We start from the raw sequence: 18,313 nt of genomic DNA, 5'->3' as shown, positions 1-18,313 counted from the left end.
TACTCCCAATCCCTTAACCCGGAAGCAGCCGCCGTGAACCCCCACAAGCGTGGTGGTCTGTGATGAGGCCAGAGGAGCGGGGCAGGGGTGCAGGAACCCGGGGGTGGGGGCGGGGGTCCTGGGCCAGAGCAAGGGGCCTCTGCGAAAGGCACACAGTGTGACTCCAGCTGACCCCCCTCCCCGCCCCGCTCTCCACAGCGAAGATGTCCTTCGAGGGCGCCCGGCTCAGCATGAGAAGCAGAAGGAACGGCATGGTGGACAGTACGCGGACCCTGTACTCCAGCGCGTCCCGGAGCACAGACGTGTCCTACAGCGAGAGCGTGAGTGCGGGCGGCGTCCGTCACCTGGGGACCCGTACCCCGTCTTTGCAAAGACCCCACCTCAACGTATAGTGTCCTGCTCTGTGGCTTATTTTTTGGTCAAACGTGGAAGTATTTTCTCTTCTCTGTTGTTTCTGCAGCGTCGTTATTTTATTTTTTAAATGTTTATTTTTGCAAGAGAGCGAGTGCGCATGCGCGAGCATCGGCGTGGGGGCGGGGCCGAGAGAGGCGGGGGCCGAGGATGCGCAGCAGGCTCTGTGCGCACAGCCTTGAGCCTGTCGCGGCTCGAACTCAGCAACGCGGACCTCATGACCTGAGCCGAGGCCAGAGGCTCAACCGACTGAGCCACCCAGGTGCCCCTCCGGCGTCCTTATTGTAAGGGTTGCGACCTTAATAAGCTGTGAGATGGCGCCTTTGTGTGGCCACTCGTGACGTCTACGACGCTGCCCTGTCGGCCGTCGTTTCACCGTTTCAGGCTTGGTGGTGTTACTTCCAACCCCGCGGGTTCGCCAGAAACGACCCGCGGCTCCAAGTCCTGTTCAGTTCCGTGGCTGCGTCTCTGGGTCCTCGTTTGTTCGCTGCTGTTGTCCGGGGCGCTGGGCCTCCCGTTCTAACCCAGCGTCCGCGCTGCCCTGAGGACGCAGGGGCTCGGCAGGCACTGCCCCCCGGGGCCCGCGGGGGTCATCTGCCCTCTGTGCTGTCCCCTGTGCTACCTCCCGGGCAGGTGCCTCTGGCTGCGTGCCCCCCCCCCCCCCAGTGGTCCCCCTGGACGGGGTCGTTGGAAGTCAGGAGGGTGGCTCCCTGTGGGAACGAGGGGGGGAAGGGTGTTTCTGGGTGCTGGGCGCTTATGTGGTTACAGGAGGCTGGCTCTGTGACCTTTCAGGGGGTTCTGAGAAAACAAGGGGGTAAACACGCTACCCCCACCCCCACCGTATGCGAGGCACACGGGCTCTCAGGCGCCCCTGCACTTGCCCATACCCGACCCGGGACACCCCCTTACGCTTTGCCCCTGGTCTCACCTGCGCTGGCCCTGCAGACACAGATGGGGGGCAAAGACGTGGGGGCCCCTCCTCCAGCCTCAACTTCCCTTCTGGCTCTTGGTTTGGACGGGGCTTTGATGCCCCTGGGAGATGGACAGAGGCTGATTGGGGACAAAACCACTCCATGGCTCCCTAGGGGTTTCTGGATGGCTTCTGCTCGGCCCTCAGCGGTGCTGACAGCCCCCTGGGGAGGACTTCTGAGACCACCCAAGGTCGCCTCCGTTCTGGAGAGCCCTGTTTGCCCCCCTCAAGAACACACACTTCTGTGGGGCACCTGGGTGGCTCAGTCGGTTAAGCGTCTAACTAAGGCTCAGGTCATGATCTCAGAGTTTGTGGGTTCAAGCCCTGTGTCGGGCTCTGTGCTAACAGCTCAGATCCTGGAGCCTGCTTCGGATTCTGTCTCCTTCTCTCTGCTCCTCACCCACTCACACTCTGTCTCTGTGTCTCTCTCTCTCTCAAAAATAAATAAATAAACATTTTTTAAAAAGGGACACACACTTCTGCAAAGTGCATTTTCAGAGGGAATTTTTAGCAACAGAGTTACACCACTGCCCCTCCACGACCACTGATTTCACTGGCTTCTACATCTGTCGAATTTTCTTCAGTTGCGGTAAGCAGCTTTAAAATTAGTTAAGATTGTTAGAAAATATTATCAGGGAGAAAGGGCATCAAAGGCTTTCAAACATTTTGCATTCAGATGAGGGTAGGACTTACTATTGCTCTCCATATTTTTAGTATCTGTGGAAAAGAATGTGTACATGTAAATTTCCAGCTTAAGGAAGAGCAATAAAATGAACACGCTTGTGCCAGCCACCAGCTTAGGGAACAGAGTATCACCAGGTCTGTGGAGGGTCCCCACATGCCCCCCATGTTTCCCCCTCCCCTGCCAGAGGTGACTGCAGCCCTGCGCTTTGTATTACCCTTCCTTCCTTCCTTCCTCCTTCCTTCCTTCCTTCCTTCCTTCCTTCCTTCCTTCCTTCCTTCCTTCCCTCCTTCCTTCCTATATGTGTGTGTGTGTCTAAACAATGCATTATTTACTTTTATCTCTTTTTGATATATACGAAATTCTACAAGTATTCTTTGGGGAGTTTGGTTTTTTGTTCTTCATTATGTTTTCAAGATTCGTTGCTGTTGATTCCTTTAGCTGCTGTCCATCATGTTCATCCATCATGTTCATCCAGCCTCAGGGGAACACTTGGGTTTCGGAGTTTTGCTGTTAGGAGCAATGCCACGTGAACATTTTTGGGTGTGTGAGCTGGGGCTCCCATGGAAACGTTCTCAGGGTGGAGCTGACCTCTCCCTCATGAGGTCTGGGTTTAAGACACAGGGCTCATGGGATAGCTTTTGTTGGAAGGGCCAGGAAGAAGAGGCATGTGGTCCCTGTTTCTCTGATGTGTCAGAAGGAAGGGGGGCAGGGAGCAGGGGTCAGACTGCCGAGCACACTGTGGACTTCGGTCAGGGACACCGCCTGCCCCTCCTGCCCCTCCCCCCCCCCAAAATGTGCGGTGCCCAGCTGGTGATGGCCTTGGCTGGCTTTGGGGCCGGCACCCTGACTTGGGAAGCCAAACTTGGGTGATGTCATTTGAGAACCACACCACCCAGTGCCCTGCACCTGAGGGGAGGGGGTTTGGATGGCCGGTACCCTCCCCCCCCCCCAAATCCCCCAGGCAGGACAGCCCCGAAGGCTGACAGCCGTGACCAGGCATTCTCGGCCTGCAGGCTCATGTTCCATGGGGCAGCCCTACCTCTGTGTCCACAGGGGATGATCCCTAGGGTCATGTTTGCTGGTCACGGTAGACCCTCTTCCAGAGTGGCTGCACCAGGGTGCTCAACCACCCCTAGTGGGCGCCAGGCCCCACTGCCTTGCCCTTCCTCCACTTTCCGTATCAATAGCTTTTTTGATTTTTCCAACCTGGTGGGTGTGCAGCGAGAAGTCACGGTGGTTTTACCTTATGTTTGCTTCATGGCTGATGTCGGCGAGCCCCTCTTCACACATGCGTGGGTTATTTGTGTGTCCTCTTTTATTTGATCCACGCTCACGTCTTTTGCCATTTTCTCCACAGGTTGTCTGTTGTTAGTGATTTAAAGTCCTTCATATAGTCTCTCTACCAATGATATGTGTTGCAATTCTAGTCTTCCATTTGAGGAGTGCAGTGTTTTCTTCTTCTTTTTAAAATTCTTTATTTATTTAACTTTTATTTTAAAAAGTTTTGAATGTTTATTTATTTTGGAGAGAAAGAGACAGAGTGTGAATTGGGGAGGGACAGAGAGAGGGGGAGACACGGAATCCGAAGCAGGTTCCAGGCTCCACACTGTCAGCACAGAGCCTGACGCGGGGCTTGAACCCACGAACCGTGAGATCATGACCTGAGCTGAAGTCGGACACCACTGACTGAGCTGCCCAGGCATCCCAGGAACGTAGTGTTTTCCAATGTATTCTTCATCTCCTCCCGTGTAGTTTGCTTTCCCATCTAATGGGAAGCTTTTGGTGTATAAAAAATTGTGATTGTTTCTCAGAATGAGGTCCTGGATATGCCTTACCACCTCGCCCATGGGGGAGAAAGTACAAGCCCAGAAGGAGTCTTTGGAATATGTCTCTTTTAGAAAAGCAAGTGTAAGAGGAAAGAGAATCGGCTTTGATACATTATTTATGCTAAACTATCAACAAATGCTTACAATCCCTTGGTAGTCCTAGAGATGGAAAAACATAATTTGTATGTGTATCATGACATTTATTACAAGATAACTCCAAGTTGACTTAGAAAAATTTGCATTTAGTTATAAAATTTAAATGTATGCCTCTTTTAATTAGGAGGAACTTAACTGAGGAACAAGAGGGAGAAGAAGGGGGGAAATGGTGGGGGAAAGGGAGAGAGGCAAACCATGAGAGACTCTTGAATGCTGACAAAAACTGAGGACTGATGGATGTGGGGGGGTGGGGGTATGGGCATGGAGGATGGCACTTGTGGGGATGAGCACTGGGTGTTATGTGGAAACTAATTTGACAATAAACTATTTGTCAAAAAAAAAAAAGGAAAAAAAATAAATGTATGCCTCTTTTAAAACTCATTGCATACTCTCAACGGATGCCGGGTGCTATGAATGTGTGGTAAATTCTTAAAACCTTTGAATTAAGCTTAGATCATTTTTAGTATTTGTTAATAAGAGCAGTGTGTGCAAATACATTAGTGATATGCTGTCCAACGTTCTTTCTCCAAAGGACTTGGTGAATTTTATTCAAGCAAATTTTAAGAAACGGGAATGTGTCTTCTTTACCAAAGATTCCAAAGCCACGTGAGTATCTATTTTCCCTCCGTTTTGGTCTCCGTGTTGGAAGATGAATTATTCACAACCATTACAACAAACAGACAAATGTTCACTAGTTCATTATTAAAGTTGTTTTCATCCTGCAATTCTCAGAAATGGTGTATGAGCAGGAAGAATTTGGCAAGTAGCTCAGACTCGGTCCCTGGAGCGGGTCCCTAGAGCGGTACCATTTCGTTTTATATTTTTAGCTTTTGACAACAGTTGGTAGAGGCTCTGGGAGAGGCTGTCACCCCCTTCGGTGTTCCCACGAGCCCGGGAGCCCTCCCTCCCCTGAGTGGCCACAGCAACGAAAGTTGTTGTGTCATAGAGGTTGATGGGTGACCCCGTGGCTTGAGTGGGCCGTCTGATGGGCTCCGCTGTTAGGCTGTTGATGTAAGACCTTCCCATCCAATAGGGCGTTCATCTACTCAGAGTCTCAAGTGTTTTGTAGCATCAAGGCTGGGTTTCAAAACATGGGGAGCAGACCCCAGCGACTCTGAATGCAGGGGGCCCCTCGGTGAATGTTCGTTAATGAGCGAGTGAGTGAATGAGCCGACTGCTAATCTTTCGCATAGAAGATGCGACATTTTTAGTGCTACCCACCTCTCTCCCGCCCCTCTGCCTTTCCTCTATTGCCTGCTGCTGAGAGAAGAATCTAACTCTTCATTGGTTAGATAGTTGCTGCTGTCATTTATAATGAAAGCACTGACCTGCTGAACAGAGGCAGAGAACAGAGGAAGGATGTAAGAATAAGCAAGAGCAGGTGTGTTAGAACCAGCCCTGGATCCAACCTTGGCTCTGCTCCCTGCTCCCTGCGTGACCTTGAGGCAATTATCCTTTTTTCTGGACCGAATTCTCTGATGCTAAAATGCTAGCAAAGTATTCCTTGTGGGCTGTGGTAAGGGTTCAATGCAGTAACGCATAAAATACCTCCCATAGTGCCTCAGGGCACAAAAGGTTCTTAATAAATGTGTTTTCTTGCTTCGTGTGAATTAGAAAAGGCACATCAGAGAAACTAAGAATCTCTGTTTTGTCACTGGTGTAAATGTACTCAGTGTGAGTCATTTTGACGGAGTGTAAACTTCATGAGTCAGCTCTTTATTCCCTGGATGTTTCAATGAAAGATTTTGCTGTTAATGTATTTGTTTGACGGGTAGAAAATACAGTTTGGATTCATTCGCTCAACAGTTACTTATTGGGAACCTGCTATATCATAAGGACTTATATACTTGATCGCTAATTCTACAACCCCCCCGCCCCCCTTCACGGTAGCTGCTGTTGTCATTTGACAGACTAGACACATGAGCCCCAAGAGTTCAGTATTTTGCCCAAGGTCATGTGGCCAGTGGGAGATGGATAAGGGAGTGAACCCAGGTTTTCTGATTCCTAACTTGTGTGTTCTTTTTGTCCCCTGCCTCCACCCTTTCTAAGAACGACACTGGCTCAGGCAGACTGCATTCAACAATTTCTTAGGTGCAGAAATCCAAGCTAATTAGCTTAAGTAAAAGGGACAGTTGTGGGACATTTTGGCTGAAAAGCACAGCCAGAGCCTGAGCTTAATAGCACCAAGATGCTGTCTCTTTCCACCTGTCGTTTCTATTGTCCTCTGAGTGGGGAGCCTCTTAACAATCACCATATCTTACATGTTATCAGCTTTACTATTTTGCCAGTAAGGGAAAGAGGGCCTCATTCTTAGCAATTCCACCAGAAATTCTGGACTGATGTCATGGTTCTTTTTGCCCTGGCTTGGGCCATGTGCCCACTTCTAAACTAATCCCTGGGGCTGGGGAATGGGATGTGTTGATTGGCCAAGCTTGGGTATCATGTCCACACGGACCCAGGGTGGAGAGCGATGGGAAATCAGGGTGCTCCTACTAGCAGACCAGGAAATGGATGCCAGGTAGGGAAACCTGTAGCTGCCCTCCTTAAAGTGCTTGATGACTGCTCAAATCTGGCCAGAAACAAAGGGAGGTGTGGGGAGCAGCCCCCACTTTCAGCAACATAAGCTGAAGACCGGAACGCCTCAGGGTTTTTGGAAGGGCACAAGGTTGTAGACCACGGTTAAGACTCTATACTCTTTGAACTTCCCCATATTTATTACTGTCATCTCTCCATACATGGTGGGAATACTTTGGTGTCATCCAAATCACCCATTGGACAAGGAAATCAAATGAAGTGACGATTGATATTGATACCTCGAGTTTGCTTGCTTCCCACACAAGCTAACACAGGCTAAGTCTCCCCAGAGAATTCCTGGGGTTGCTCATATGTGCTATGCCCAGACTGGTCAAGTCACTCCTCTCTACTCCTTTTTTGACTAGTCCCTGGAGTGAGAGCCAACCATTGCACCTACTGCTGAGGGCCTTCTGAAACGTTGCTGCCCAGCTTCGGGGCTGCCTCCTGGCACTTCTGAGGCTGGAAGACCCCGATCTGGGTTTGTTCTTTTCAGTCCGCATTGCTTTGGCCATGCTGCTGCATTCTAGATAGAAGTAAGGAGAACTCTGCTTTCTCTATAGCTCCTCTCTGCAATGGAACTTTCTGCCATCATAGACATATTCTATATCTGCGCTGTCCAAGGTGGTAGTCACTAGCCACAGGCGGCTCTTGAGCATTTGAAATGTGGCTAGTACAATCAAAGAAGTGAATTTCTTTAGTTTTGATTTTAATTAGTTTAAACATAAAATGACATTGCCACGCATGGGTCACGACTGCCTTATTGACCGTGTCGCTCTGTAGGTTTCAGACTTGGTCCTAGAGGTAGAACGAGGGTCCTGATGTTCTCCTGTCTGCCCCATCTCCCCTCTCGGTCACCCCTGCCCCTCCTATAGGTATCTGTGCTCCTAATGCCTTCCTGGCCTCCTCTCTCTTTGTGAACCAATTCATGCAAATTGCTGCATAGAGGTCTACCAGCCTGCAGGCCATCAGAATGGAGCCGAGCACCTCTCTCAGCCAAGGTCACCTGAGGCACACACCTACCCTTAGAAGGGAAAAGGGCTGAAGAGTCTGTTTTCAGTTGTAGGAAGGGCAGGTGGGGCAGGGACTTCTCCCCCCAATCCCGCACTGAGCTTTGGTGGGTGTGGATGGACCCCAACAGATAGCAAGATGTCAACAGCTAAAGGGAAAGGAGGGGAAGCCAACTTGGACTCTGGTGGGGAGGACTCTGGGACCCCCTGGGGGGCAGCTTTGGCTCAGGAAGGGTCTTGGGACTTAGTAAGAAAGAGCACTGAGGAAACTGGGATCAATTCTGGTTGACTGACTTCTTTTGGCCTAAGTGCGTGATGCCCAGAGAACTATTGCGAAAAGGAGGTGAAGTTGCTGCGTGACTCTGGATCCAGGCTTTGCCTCAATTTTTATAGCCCTAGAAAATGCCAGAAGTCAGACATATTTTGAACACAGATAATTTCCACACTCTACAGTAATTAGGACCTTCAGTTACAGGGAACTCAAGCTAGCTTAACCTAAAAGGGTTGGTTCACAGTTGGAAACAGTCATGTCACCCATAACCCAAGAAAAGGCTTAGTCTCAGTCCAGCTGCGTGGATGGGGTTGGGGAGCAGGGACAGCCTCACTGGGGCCCACGTCACACGCGCCACTCTCCAGCGGGGACCACACCGAAGTGTCACCGGGAGAAGTGTGAGGGCCTGGGAAGGTTCCTGCTGCGATATGTCTGTTCCTCACTACATAAGGTCTTTTATTGTGTGGCTTTGGCAGTTACCCCTGGCGTCCAGTGCATCAGAAAGGTCTCCGTTAGCAGAGCAACTCCGTTCAGGTGACGCAGCTGCGGCCAGTGGCTTCCGGGTCGTAGAATCTTGGTCTCCAGTAGAATTAGTCTGCTTCTGGCGTGATCATAAAAGCTCCTCCCCAGACTGGTTTCTGCTCCATTGTATCTTTAGAAGATGTTGCAGAAAAGCAGCACCACCCTTGTTACTTTGTAAAATGAAAATGGGATCTACTGCCACCGAGTGCTTTTAGAATTATTTCTACATTTTGCCATCCGTTAAATAAACTCATCAGTGAGGAAGACCTTGAGAATATAGCCCTTCCTGTGACAGCTATTTGACAGTTAAGTACACGTAAGCCCGTCTTCCGGAAGGCAAAAAATACCTAGTTTCCAAAATCACTGAGGAATGATTAAGACACGAACAATTTACACAAGACTAATCAATGTATTCATTTACTCATTTTTTCCTTCTTCATTTGGAGGATATTTGCTGAGTGACCTATGTGCCAAGAAGAGAATATAAAACAGAGTCCAGCTAGAAGCAAACCCTAACAGATATTCTCAGCCTGTATGCCTTTATTTGACCCGGGCTGCCCAGGGAATCCTTGCTGAAGAGTCACCACGTGGCTTGCCCATGGTTGCCCAGGTCGTGCACTGCGCAACGGTGCTAGGGGTCACAGGCTCGTGTCTGCCAGAGGGGCATCTTTTCTAGCAGGTTGGTGATTAGGGTGACTACATATTTTATTGAGACTTGGAGCACTGACAGGCATGATGGAGGCTCTGACCCTACCAGGGCTTGAACAGCAGATATAAACTGGGATTGTTCTGGGCAGATCAAGACATTTGGTCTCTTGGTGGTGGTGGCTCTGTCCTGCTCCATTTCCTCTCCTTTGAATTCTTAGCACCCTTCTGAATTGTGTCCAACGACTGATGGGAGAAAGAATAAGGGGAGCCAAGTGGGTGGGGGACCCAGAAAGAAACCGGGAGAAGGGTGAGCCGTGCCTCACTAGGGAGTGTTACTTTGGCCACACTGACATTTTTGCCCTGGTTCTTGTTCATCTCTTTGGAGACCGTGATGGTCAGGATGCAACATAGCCCGAGCTAGAGGAGCCACATAGTCACTGCGTTTGTTTTCAGATTTTTTTAAAACTGGATTTTTCTTCTTTTTCTGTTGTCATGGTGGCTGCTGTTCCCTGATTTGCTTGTACGGCACTGCCATAGCCTGAAAGTCCCTTGGTAGAGCGTGTGCCACTGCTTCCAACCCTCTCAGCAAGCCCGGGGCTGGGGGGGAAGGACTGTGGTGGAGTCGAGGAGGGGTTTGCTGCTTCTGCGCTGCCCCTCCCAGCCAGGAGCCGTGTTCCCGAGAGGTCCCCAAACTGGAGAGCGGCGTCCCATCTGGTTCGTCCCCGGGTGCCATGAACTCAACCTAGGCCTGACTCAGAGCAGATTTTTTTTTTAATGTTTATTTAGTTTTGAGAGGGAGAGAGCAGAGTGCAAGTGAGGGAGGGGCAGAGCCAGAGGGAGACACAGAATGTGAAGCAGGCTCCAGGCTCTGAGCTGTCAGCACAGAGGCCGATGCGGGGCTCGAACTCATGAACCGCGAGACCATGACCTGAGCTGAAGTTGGACCCTTAACCGACTGAGCCCCCCAGGCACTGCTCAGAGCAGATTTTCAATCCTTTACTTCTTACTGCCTATCTTTTCATTCTCCTCCAACTTCATAATAGGCACACGCGTCACTTAACAAACATGTAAATTTTCGTTCCCTTGCACCTTTCGTGGGAATTTGTTTATCACACAATTTGTCCTTGTCTAAGCCCAAGTGTGGAAAGTCTCCCAAACAGCCAATGTCCAGTATGGACAGGATGGTATCTCTAAACTCTGGGTCACTTTGAGCCCCTGCCAGGGGACCCAGGTCTCTGGTGAGTACTGTCCCTTGGGGAGAAGGGCTCACCTCACCTCGGGAAGTCTGTGCTGTAGCAGAGGCCCGCCTCGGAGCTCCTGCATGTTACAAACCATCCAGGAAGCTAAATAATGACCTTCAGACTTCCAAGGCTCAATCCCGTAATAACCTTATGGCTGCTTACGCAGAGACACGCTCCCTGGGGCCACTCCTATATCCCAGCTCTCAATCCAGAGCCAGCCTTTGGGTGGATGGATGGTAGACAGCGGGAATAAAACACCACGATGATTTTTAAACAATCAACTGAGATGATGAATCTAGCCTGAAAATAAGACTTGGTGGTCATATCTCTTTTCATGTTTATTTAAGCTAATCATGTGCAGTTTCCTCTAAAAACATGATGAACTCCTTCAGTAGGCTCAATGAAATCTGTTCTTTCCTGTCAATATCGTCCTGCTCAGGGAAAATGTTTGCAAGTGTGGCTATGCCCAGAGCCAGCACATCGAAGGGACCCAGATCAACCAAAACGAGAAATGGAATTACAAGAAACACACCAAGGAATTCCCGACTGACGCCTTTGGGGATATTCAGTTTGAGACTCTGGGGAAGAAAGGGAAGGTGAGCAATGGGTTTCTGCTCTAGCAAATTCATATACTAACACAACTTGGGCTACTTTGAGTTGCCTTGGATTGCCTAATAGTATGGAGGCAGGAGAAATGGGTAGTCAGTCCCAAAACTATTGCAGGAAAAGATAAACCTTGTAAAAGTCAAAAAGCTGCGATCAGATTATGTGCCACTGGAAAGCTCAGCTGGTGACCGCTGTCACTCAGAGGCCCTTCCCTGAGCAGGTGTCCACGAAACATCTGCGTTGACCCCCATGGCTACAAAAGTCCTGTGAACATTTTTGTGAATTGTCTCATTTAATTGAGCGCGTGGCATTCTTGAGAAGTCGTGTAGCTCTGAACAAGGTGCCATTTCCCTCTACACACCTGCATTTCAGGCTCTAACGGGGGTGTTAAAACAAGGTTTAATGTCGGAAAGTGGTATCCTCAAATCGTCCTGCGTCTTGGGTCTCCATGGCGGTACCCTCCATAGGCAGCCTGGAGCCTGGGCCTGGACGCCTCAGCCCCCCCGTGGCTGTCACCGTGGCTGTCACCGTGGCTCTTGCCTGTGCATGGCTGCCTTGTCCCCAGGTCTGCAATCAGCACTAGCGCTGGAAGAGCCCCTAAAATGTAAATCCCATCTACTCTGCTTCAGACACCTGACAAGCGCCCCACAGCCGTGAGGACAGATTCCCAGGTTCTGCAGCGGCTGGGGTGGCCCCTCAGTGACACTCCCGCTCTCCCCAGCATAGTGCTTCTCGTCACTTCCCCACGGCTGCTTGCCCCTCCCACAGGAGCAGGTGGCTGCGGGGACAGGTGCTGACCCTGCCGCCCTCCCTCTCCCCCGCAGTACATCCGGTTGTCCTGTGACACGGACGCGGAGACCCTCTATGAGCTGCTGACCCAGCACTGGCACCTGAAGACGCCCAACCTCGTCATTTCTGTGACAGGAGGCGCCAAGAACTTCGCCTTGAAGCCTCGCATGCGCAAGATCTTCAGCCGCCTCATCTACATCGCACAGTCGAAAGGTGCGGGGTCCCTGCGGGGCGGGGACGGTGCGACCGCGGTTATGCCACCGAGGCTGGGCGACGCCTTCGGAGACAATGAAACCCCCCAAATGCAGTTCATGCACAGAATCTAGACACTCTAGAAGCACACGGTTGGTCACGATCTATTTAAAAGCAAGGTCCTCAAATGAATGGGCAGAGACCTTTGGAAGGTGGTGGGGGTGAGGGTCCCAAGGTAAAATCAGCTTCCTTGTGGCTGCTTTTGTTTTCTTGAATCAACTCAGGTTTTCACTGCTGCTGCTCCTGCATAGAAAATTTTACCCAGAATACGTGGACGAATCAAACAGGAAAGTTTAATTTCTTTGCTCTTTAATTTTGAGATCAGTGATGCACTTTTGGGAATAGTGATAAGTGCTTAGCAGTTTGTAAGCACCAGGTAAGTGTTTAATTGAGATCAAGACAAAGAGCTGTGGCTTTGTTACTTGAAAGATGCAGCTTAGTACTTCCTTTCTAACTTTTCATTGTGAAAAAATTCAAACCTGTGGAAGAGTTTGTAAGAATACCATAACGAATGTCTGTACATCCTTCACTTAGAATGACCAACTGTTAACATTTTCTCACATTTATCTTATTGTTTTTCTGAAATAGTCACTCATGGGGTGCTTGGGTGGCTCAGTAGGCTAAGCATCTGACTTTGGCTCAGGTCATGATCTCACAGGTCGTGAGTTTGAGCCCCGTGTTAGGCTCTGTGCTGACAGCTCAGAGCTTGGAGCCTGCTTCGGATTCTGTGTCTCCCTCTTTCTTGGCTCCTCCCTTGCTAGTGCTCTGTCTCGTGCACGCTCTCTCTCTCTCTCTCAAAAATAAACATAAAAAAAATAGTCACATATTATGACTTTTAAAGACTCATTTGAGAGTAAATTGCAGGCATCATGAGTCTTAGCCGCTAAGTATGTCAGCATGAATCTCTCAATGAGGCTCTTCTCTCACTTAACCCAGTGTAATTTTCAAACCTGAGAAAGCTAGCCGACCAATATTGCTGTCTAAAAAACAGTCCTTATTTTAATTTTTCTAATTACTCCAATATTATTCTTTTGAGAAAAAGCCCAAAACCCAAAACACCTTTCTTTTCCTCAGTGGGCTCCATTGAATTTAGCTTGTCATGTCATACCCAACTGAAAGGCTTTTGTTCCTCTGGAATTGTTACCTAGAGCTTCCTGGTCTTTCAGGACATTTTGAAGAACACAGACAGGTTGTTTTTCAGACTGTTCCTTCATTTGGTTTGATGTTTCCCCATGATTAGGTTCAGTTTATCAAAGCCTAATATTTAAAAGACTTCTTTATTAAACCTGAGGGTTGATAGGGGGGCAGCAGAGGGGGAAATGGGTGATGGGCATTGAGGAGGGCACTTGTTGGGATGAGCACTGGGTGTTGTATGTAAGCAATGAATCATGAGAATCTGCCCCCAAACCAAGAGCACACTGTTTACACTGTATGTTAGCCAACTTGACAATAAACTATGTTAAAAAAATGAGTTAACTGGCAGAGCTAAGGACACATCTTTTTTATTTTATTTTATTTATTTTTTAAAGTTTATTTATTTTGAGAAACAGAGAGAGAGAGAGAGAGGATGAGTGAGAGAGAGAGAGAGAGAGAACGAGCACGACCAGGGGAGGGACAGAGAGAGAGGGAGAAAGAAAATCCCAACCAGGCTCCATGCTGTCAATGCAGAGCCCGATGAGTGGCTTTAACTCACGAACTCTGAGATCCTGACCCGAGCGGAAAGCACGAGTCGGGTGCTTTACCCACTGAGTCACCCAGGCGCCCCCACATGTCTTATTTCAGGTAAGAGTTTTCTTTGAACATCAAGTAGAAACTGGGCTGTTGTTGCCATTTGTTCTCAATTTCCTGACCCACCAGAGGGAGCTGCAGTAGGTATTACTTTGTTTTGAAAATGAGCAGCTCAGCTTCCTTACTACAAAGTCCTGAACGCATATCATTCATTCAGAATACTTATTAAGCACCTACTGTGTGTCAGGAACTGCAGGTGCTGGGAATATAGCACCGGAATGGACACAAGTCTCTGGCCTGAGTGAGATGAAGGGGGCCTGCGCTGGGTGTGGACAGGCTCGTCCTCTGTGTTGGCGGCATGCTGGGCTGCTTCACTTACCATTGCCTGGATTGGAAGGGGGAGGTTGATGGCTAAAATCTCTCTCGAGGAAGGAGATTGGGTGCTGAGGGTCTGGAATTCACGTCCTCTGAAACGGCTGCAGGAATTGGGTATGACAAGCCCTAAGGAACACGCTTCATTTACCTACAAATATGGGAAGGACTGTTATGTGGGAGATTGACTAAACTCTTTCCTTATCGCCAAAGACAGTAGTACAATTAGAGGACTGGGGCGCGCGGGGGGCTCAGTTAAAAGTCTGACTTCGGCTCAGGTCATGATCTTAGGGGTTGTGGGTTCGAGCCCCGCTTCGGGCTCTGTGCTGACAGCTCAGAGCCTGGAGCTACTTCTGATTCTGTCTCCCTCCCTCTCTGCCCCTCCCCAGCTCATGTTCTATCTGTCTGTCTCTCTCTCAAAAATAAAAACAAACATTAAAATAGAAAAAAAGAGAGAGAGAACGGAGACACATAGTGAACAAAGGGACTTTCTAACAATTGGGAGAGAGCTGCCCAGAGACTCTGGAACCTTCCATCACCAGAGCTGAACCAAAGACAGCAGTGACCACCCTGGGTGGCTGCATTCCTTCATGGGCAGTGCCTCAGACTAGGGTCACTTCCAACTTTAGATTCAGTCATTGTGCTAAGTAATATTTTGTAAGTAGCTCTTTACTTTATTTCTTAAAAAAACAAACCAAAACAAATGTGCAAAGCCCTTGACATTGTGAAGATTGTCAAATATAAACTGTAAAATACCAGTGTGCAAAACTGTGTAATTATGAGGGAAAGCTAAATCGTAGGCACCAGGGTCATAGCATTGGCAGAGGAGTCTAAGTGCAGAGAGCTCTGCCTTCCACGGCGGCATTGCCTACCTTGCTTACAGGCTCAGGCCGGGCATCTATTATCCATAACAAGATTTACCTGAGAAGCTGGCTAAGGATGCAGATTCCCTTTGCCCCCCCGCCCCCCCCGACATGCTGATGATTTAGATCTAGAGTGGTTTCTGGAATCTGTATCTTTTTAAAAGCAGCACCTCTTATTTTTTTTATTTTTTATTAAAAAAATTTTTTTGTGTCTTTATTTTGAGAGACAGAGAGTGAGCGGGGGAGAGGCAGAAAGAGAGGGAGACACAGAATGTGAAGCAGGCTCCAGGCTCTGAGCTGTCAGCCCAGAACCCGATGCAGGACTTGAATCCACAGAGCATGAGATCATGACCATAGCTGAAGTCAGACGCTTAACCAACCGAGCCACCCAGGTGCCCCAAACAGCATCTCTTAGAAACACTTCCCGAGATCATCTTTTTCTTCTTCTCCATCTGGTCGGTCCTCGGCAAGGCATATTATAAGGTGTGGCTGGCAGTGTTGGGTCCTGGTGCTCACATGGTGGAGCATAGGACCAGCACAATACTCAGAGCCAGCAGAGCATTTATTTGCTCTCCTTCCTCATTGACAGGTGCTTGGATTCTCACCGGAGGCACCCATTATGGCCTGATGAAATACATCGGGGAGGTGGTGAGAGACAACACCATCAGCAGGAATTCAGAGGAGAACATCGTAGCCATTGGCATTGCAGCTTGGGGCATGGTCTCCAACAGGGACACCCTCCTCAGGAATTGCGACACTGAGGTCTGGGGCAGGAGGAGGTCTGGGGCAGGCGGAGGTCTGGGGCAGGCAGAGGTCTGGGGCAGGCGGAGGTCTGCAAGGTCATGTGTGAGAAAGACCATGGCCTGGGGTTCTGGCCTGCACACACGGGCTCTGTGATGGAGCCAGCTTATGAGGGGGTCGGCCTTATAAGGAGCACCTTTGGGACCGACAATTGAAAACAAGGAAGACATGATCAAGGAATTCCTGAGAAGGAGTTACCAGTGGATGAGTTTCATTCATTAAAATTTCTTCCTGGCAATATTGTGTTACGGTCAGGTTCTTTATTCTTTATAGCTATGATCTGAGTCTATCCCAGGAGGGCTGAAGCTCTGGCCACCGTATCTTTATTGCTTGGCACATTCACAGGAATTGAAATCTGTGCTGTGAACCCTAGTTAATTTGGGATCAAGAGGGCTGTGAGTAGCTCTTCCCTCATATTTAGAGAGTAATGAACACACATTTCATGTTCTAAATACAAGGTAGACGTATGAGATTTTGTATCAAGTGTGGGATTTTGAAAATAGCATTTCTAGTGAGTTGAAAACCTCAAGCAATGAGTGATGTCTGCCTAGAAGCTTTGGGACAGATGTTCAGAAATTCCAATTTTATCTATACCTTCTCCCACCTGGGACTCCTTAGGCATTTAGGCAGAGTTTTAGAATCACTCTGGTTCTTTTTATTTTTCTTTAAATGATATTACATTTGCACCTGTATTTTTGAGGGATATAAGGGACAGAGGAGAGTGGGGAGCCATTTTGGAGAATCTTCCAGGAGGCAGCATGGTGGGGTGGCTGGAGGATGGGCTCTCTACGTAGAGTAGACTTTTTCTAGTTACATAGCCTTGAGTGAGTTCTCTTTGAATTTTTATAATAATAACCTTGTATTATCATGGGACAGGATGATTGTGCAAAGTGAATGGTAGCTTTTATTGTTATTTTTGGACACGCAGCCAGTGATGGCAAAATCATCTCACATCAAATGCCAACTTCAGGGGTGAGTGTGGCCTGGGGTAGGATTCTGAGGACAGTGGCAGGCTGTGTGGGAAAGATCGCAGCATGTGTCTCTTAGCCATCTTTGTCCTGGGCATCAGCCTTGTGTTGGATAATCACCACTGTCATGGTAGATGTATTTTATATATGAATTCATAAAATCAGAAGAGCAAACCCGTAACATAGGTACTTTATGTACCAACTACCAATCCCACTGGATTGGAACAAAAACAACAAAAGACTTCAGTATTTCCCTGGTGGCAGTTTATAAGGCCCATCCTCTATCAAAAAGTAAAATGTGAAATGAATATGTAAAGATTAAACAGAGAATTCCAATCACTTGGGAATCAAGAAACAAACTAGCAACACCTTGCTAAATAACCATCGGGTCAAAAATGAGCTTTCAAAAATACAATCGCAGAAAAAAAAAATACAATCGCAGGCCACTTAGAAAGCAATGGAAATGAAAACACTATATGTTAGGACTAACAATATATGGTCAAAGCTGCCCTCAGAGTGAAATTCATAGTCCTATACCTTTATTAGCAAAAATAAAGAAAATAATTCACTGATAATAATCTTCACAACAATGAAATTAACTTTACAAGGAATTAAGTGCTACTAATACCTTCTCATTACAGATGAGGAGATTAAGGCATAGAGAAAGTAAGAAACTTTTTTTTTCCCCCACATGCCTAGTAAGTGGCAGAACCGTGATTCTGGCCATTTAACCACCATCGTGTTCAAATTAATAGGTTTGAAAAATGACACACTAACAAAATTTAAGAAGAGCAAGAGGAAAAAATATATTTGATCAGGACTAAATTAGAAAAGAAAAAAAAGGGGAAGAGTAGAAGTGTTCTTTATTCTCTGAAATCATTTTAACAATTTATTTTAAGGAATAAATAGGACTGAGAATTCAAACATGATAACAAATATTGAGAAAAATTGTGTGGATATGACATACAATTGTATGCCAATAAATTTGAAAATCTCATGGGAATTCATATTTTTTTATAACTATAATTTTCTTTTCTTTAAAATTTTTAATGTTTTATTTATTTCTGAGAGAGAGAGATAAAGAGAGAGAGAGAGAGAGAGCATGAGCAGGGGAGGGTCAGAGATAGAGGGAGACACAGAATCAGAAACAGGCTCCAGACTCTGAGCTATCTGTCAGCACAGAGCCCAATGTGGGACTCGAACCCATGAACCGTGAGATCATGACCCAAGTCAGATGCTTAACTGACTGAGCCACCCAGGTGCCCCAATAAAACTATAATGAAAGCCATTTCAACAAGAACTAGAAAATCTGACTAGATGAATTACCAATGGATGAGCTTAAAGAGAAATAAAAATCTTCAAAATTGCTCTGGGCAAGATGGTTTCACCCAGAAAAAAATTTAAAAATCTATTATTAGTTAATTTCAAAGATGTTTAAAGTCTCCAACACATACAGAAGCATGAGATCCTTGTACTTCACTGGAGAAAGAACAAATCAGTGCCCTTCCTGGAAAACCATTTCAAAATATGTGTCAAGTTACATGAAAATGGTTCATACCATACCTATAAATATATCACTTGGAATTTAATATTTAGACAAACATATTAAAATATTTCTGACAA

At 47.7% G+C, this 18,313-nt stretch overlaps 1 protein-coding gene across 1 annotated transcript in view; it reads left to right on the top strand.

The window, feature by feature from the left end:
- The first annotated feature begins 203 nt into the window (after positions 1-203).
- Positions 204-18,313, top strand: part of TRPM8 (transient receptor potential cation channel subfamily M member 8) — an 81,775-nt gene continuing 63,665 nt past the window's right edge. The window contains exons 1-5 of the mRNA XM_039234462.1: positions 204-320; positions 4,581-4,654; positions 10,751-10,907; positions 11,742-11,919; positions 15,511-15,683. Coding sequence (XP_039090393.1) covers positions 204-320; positions 4,581-4,654; positions 10,751-10,907; positions 11,742-11,919; positions 15,511-15,683 — 699 coding nt within the window. The remainder of the gene's footprint in view (positions 321-4,580; positions 4,655-10,750; positions 10,908-11,741; positions 11,920-15,510; positions 15,684-18,313) is intronic.

The sequence above is a fragment of the Hyaena hyaena genome, unplaced genomic scaffold (genome assembly GCF_003009895.1).
Source record: "Hyaena hyaena isolate Hyena2069 unplaced genomic scaffold, ASM300989v1 scaffold_86, whole genome shotgun sequence".
NCBI lineage: Eukaryota > Metazoa > Chordata > Mammalia > Carnivora > Hyaenidae > Hyaena > Hyaena hyaena.
This window is presented reverse-complemented; position numbering and strand designations above follow the sequence as displayed.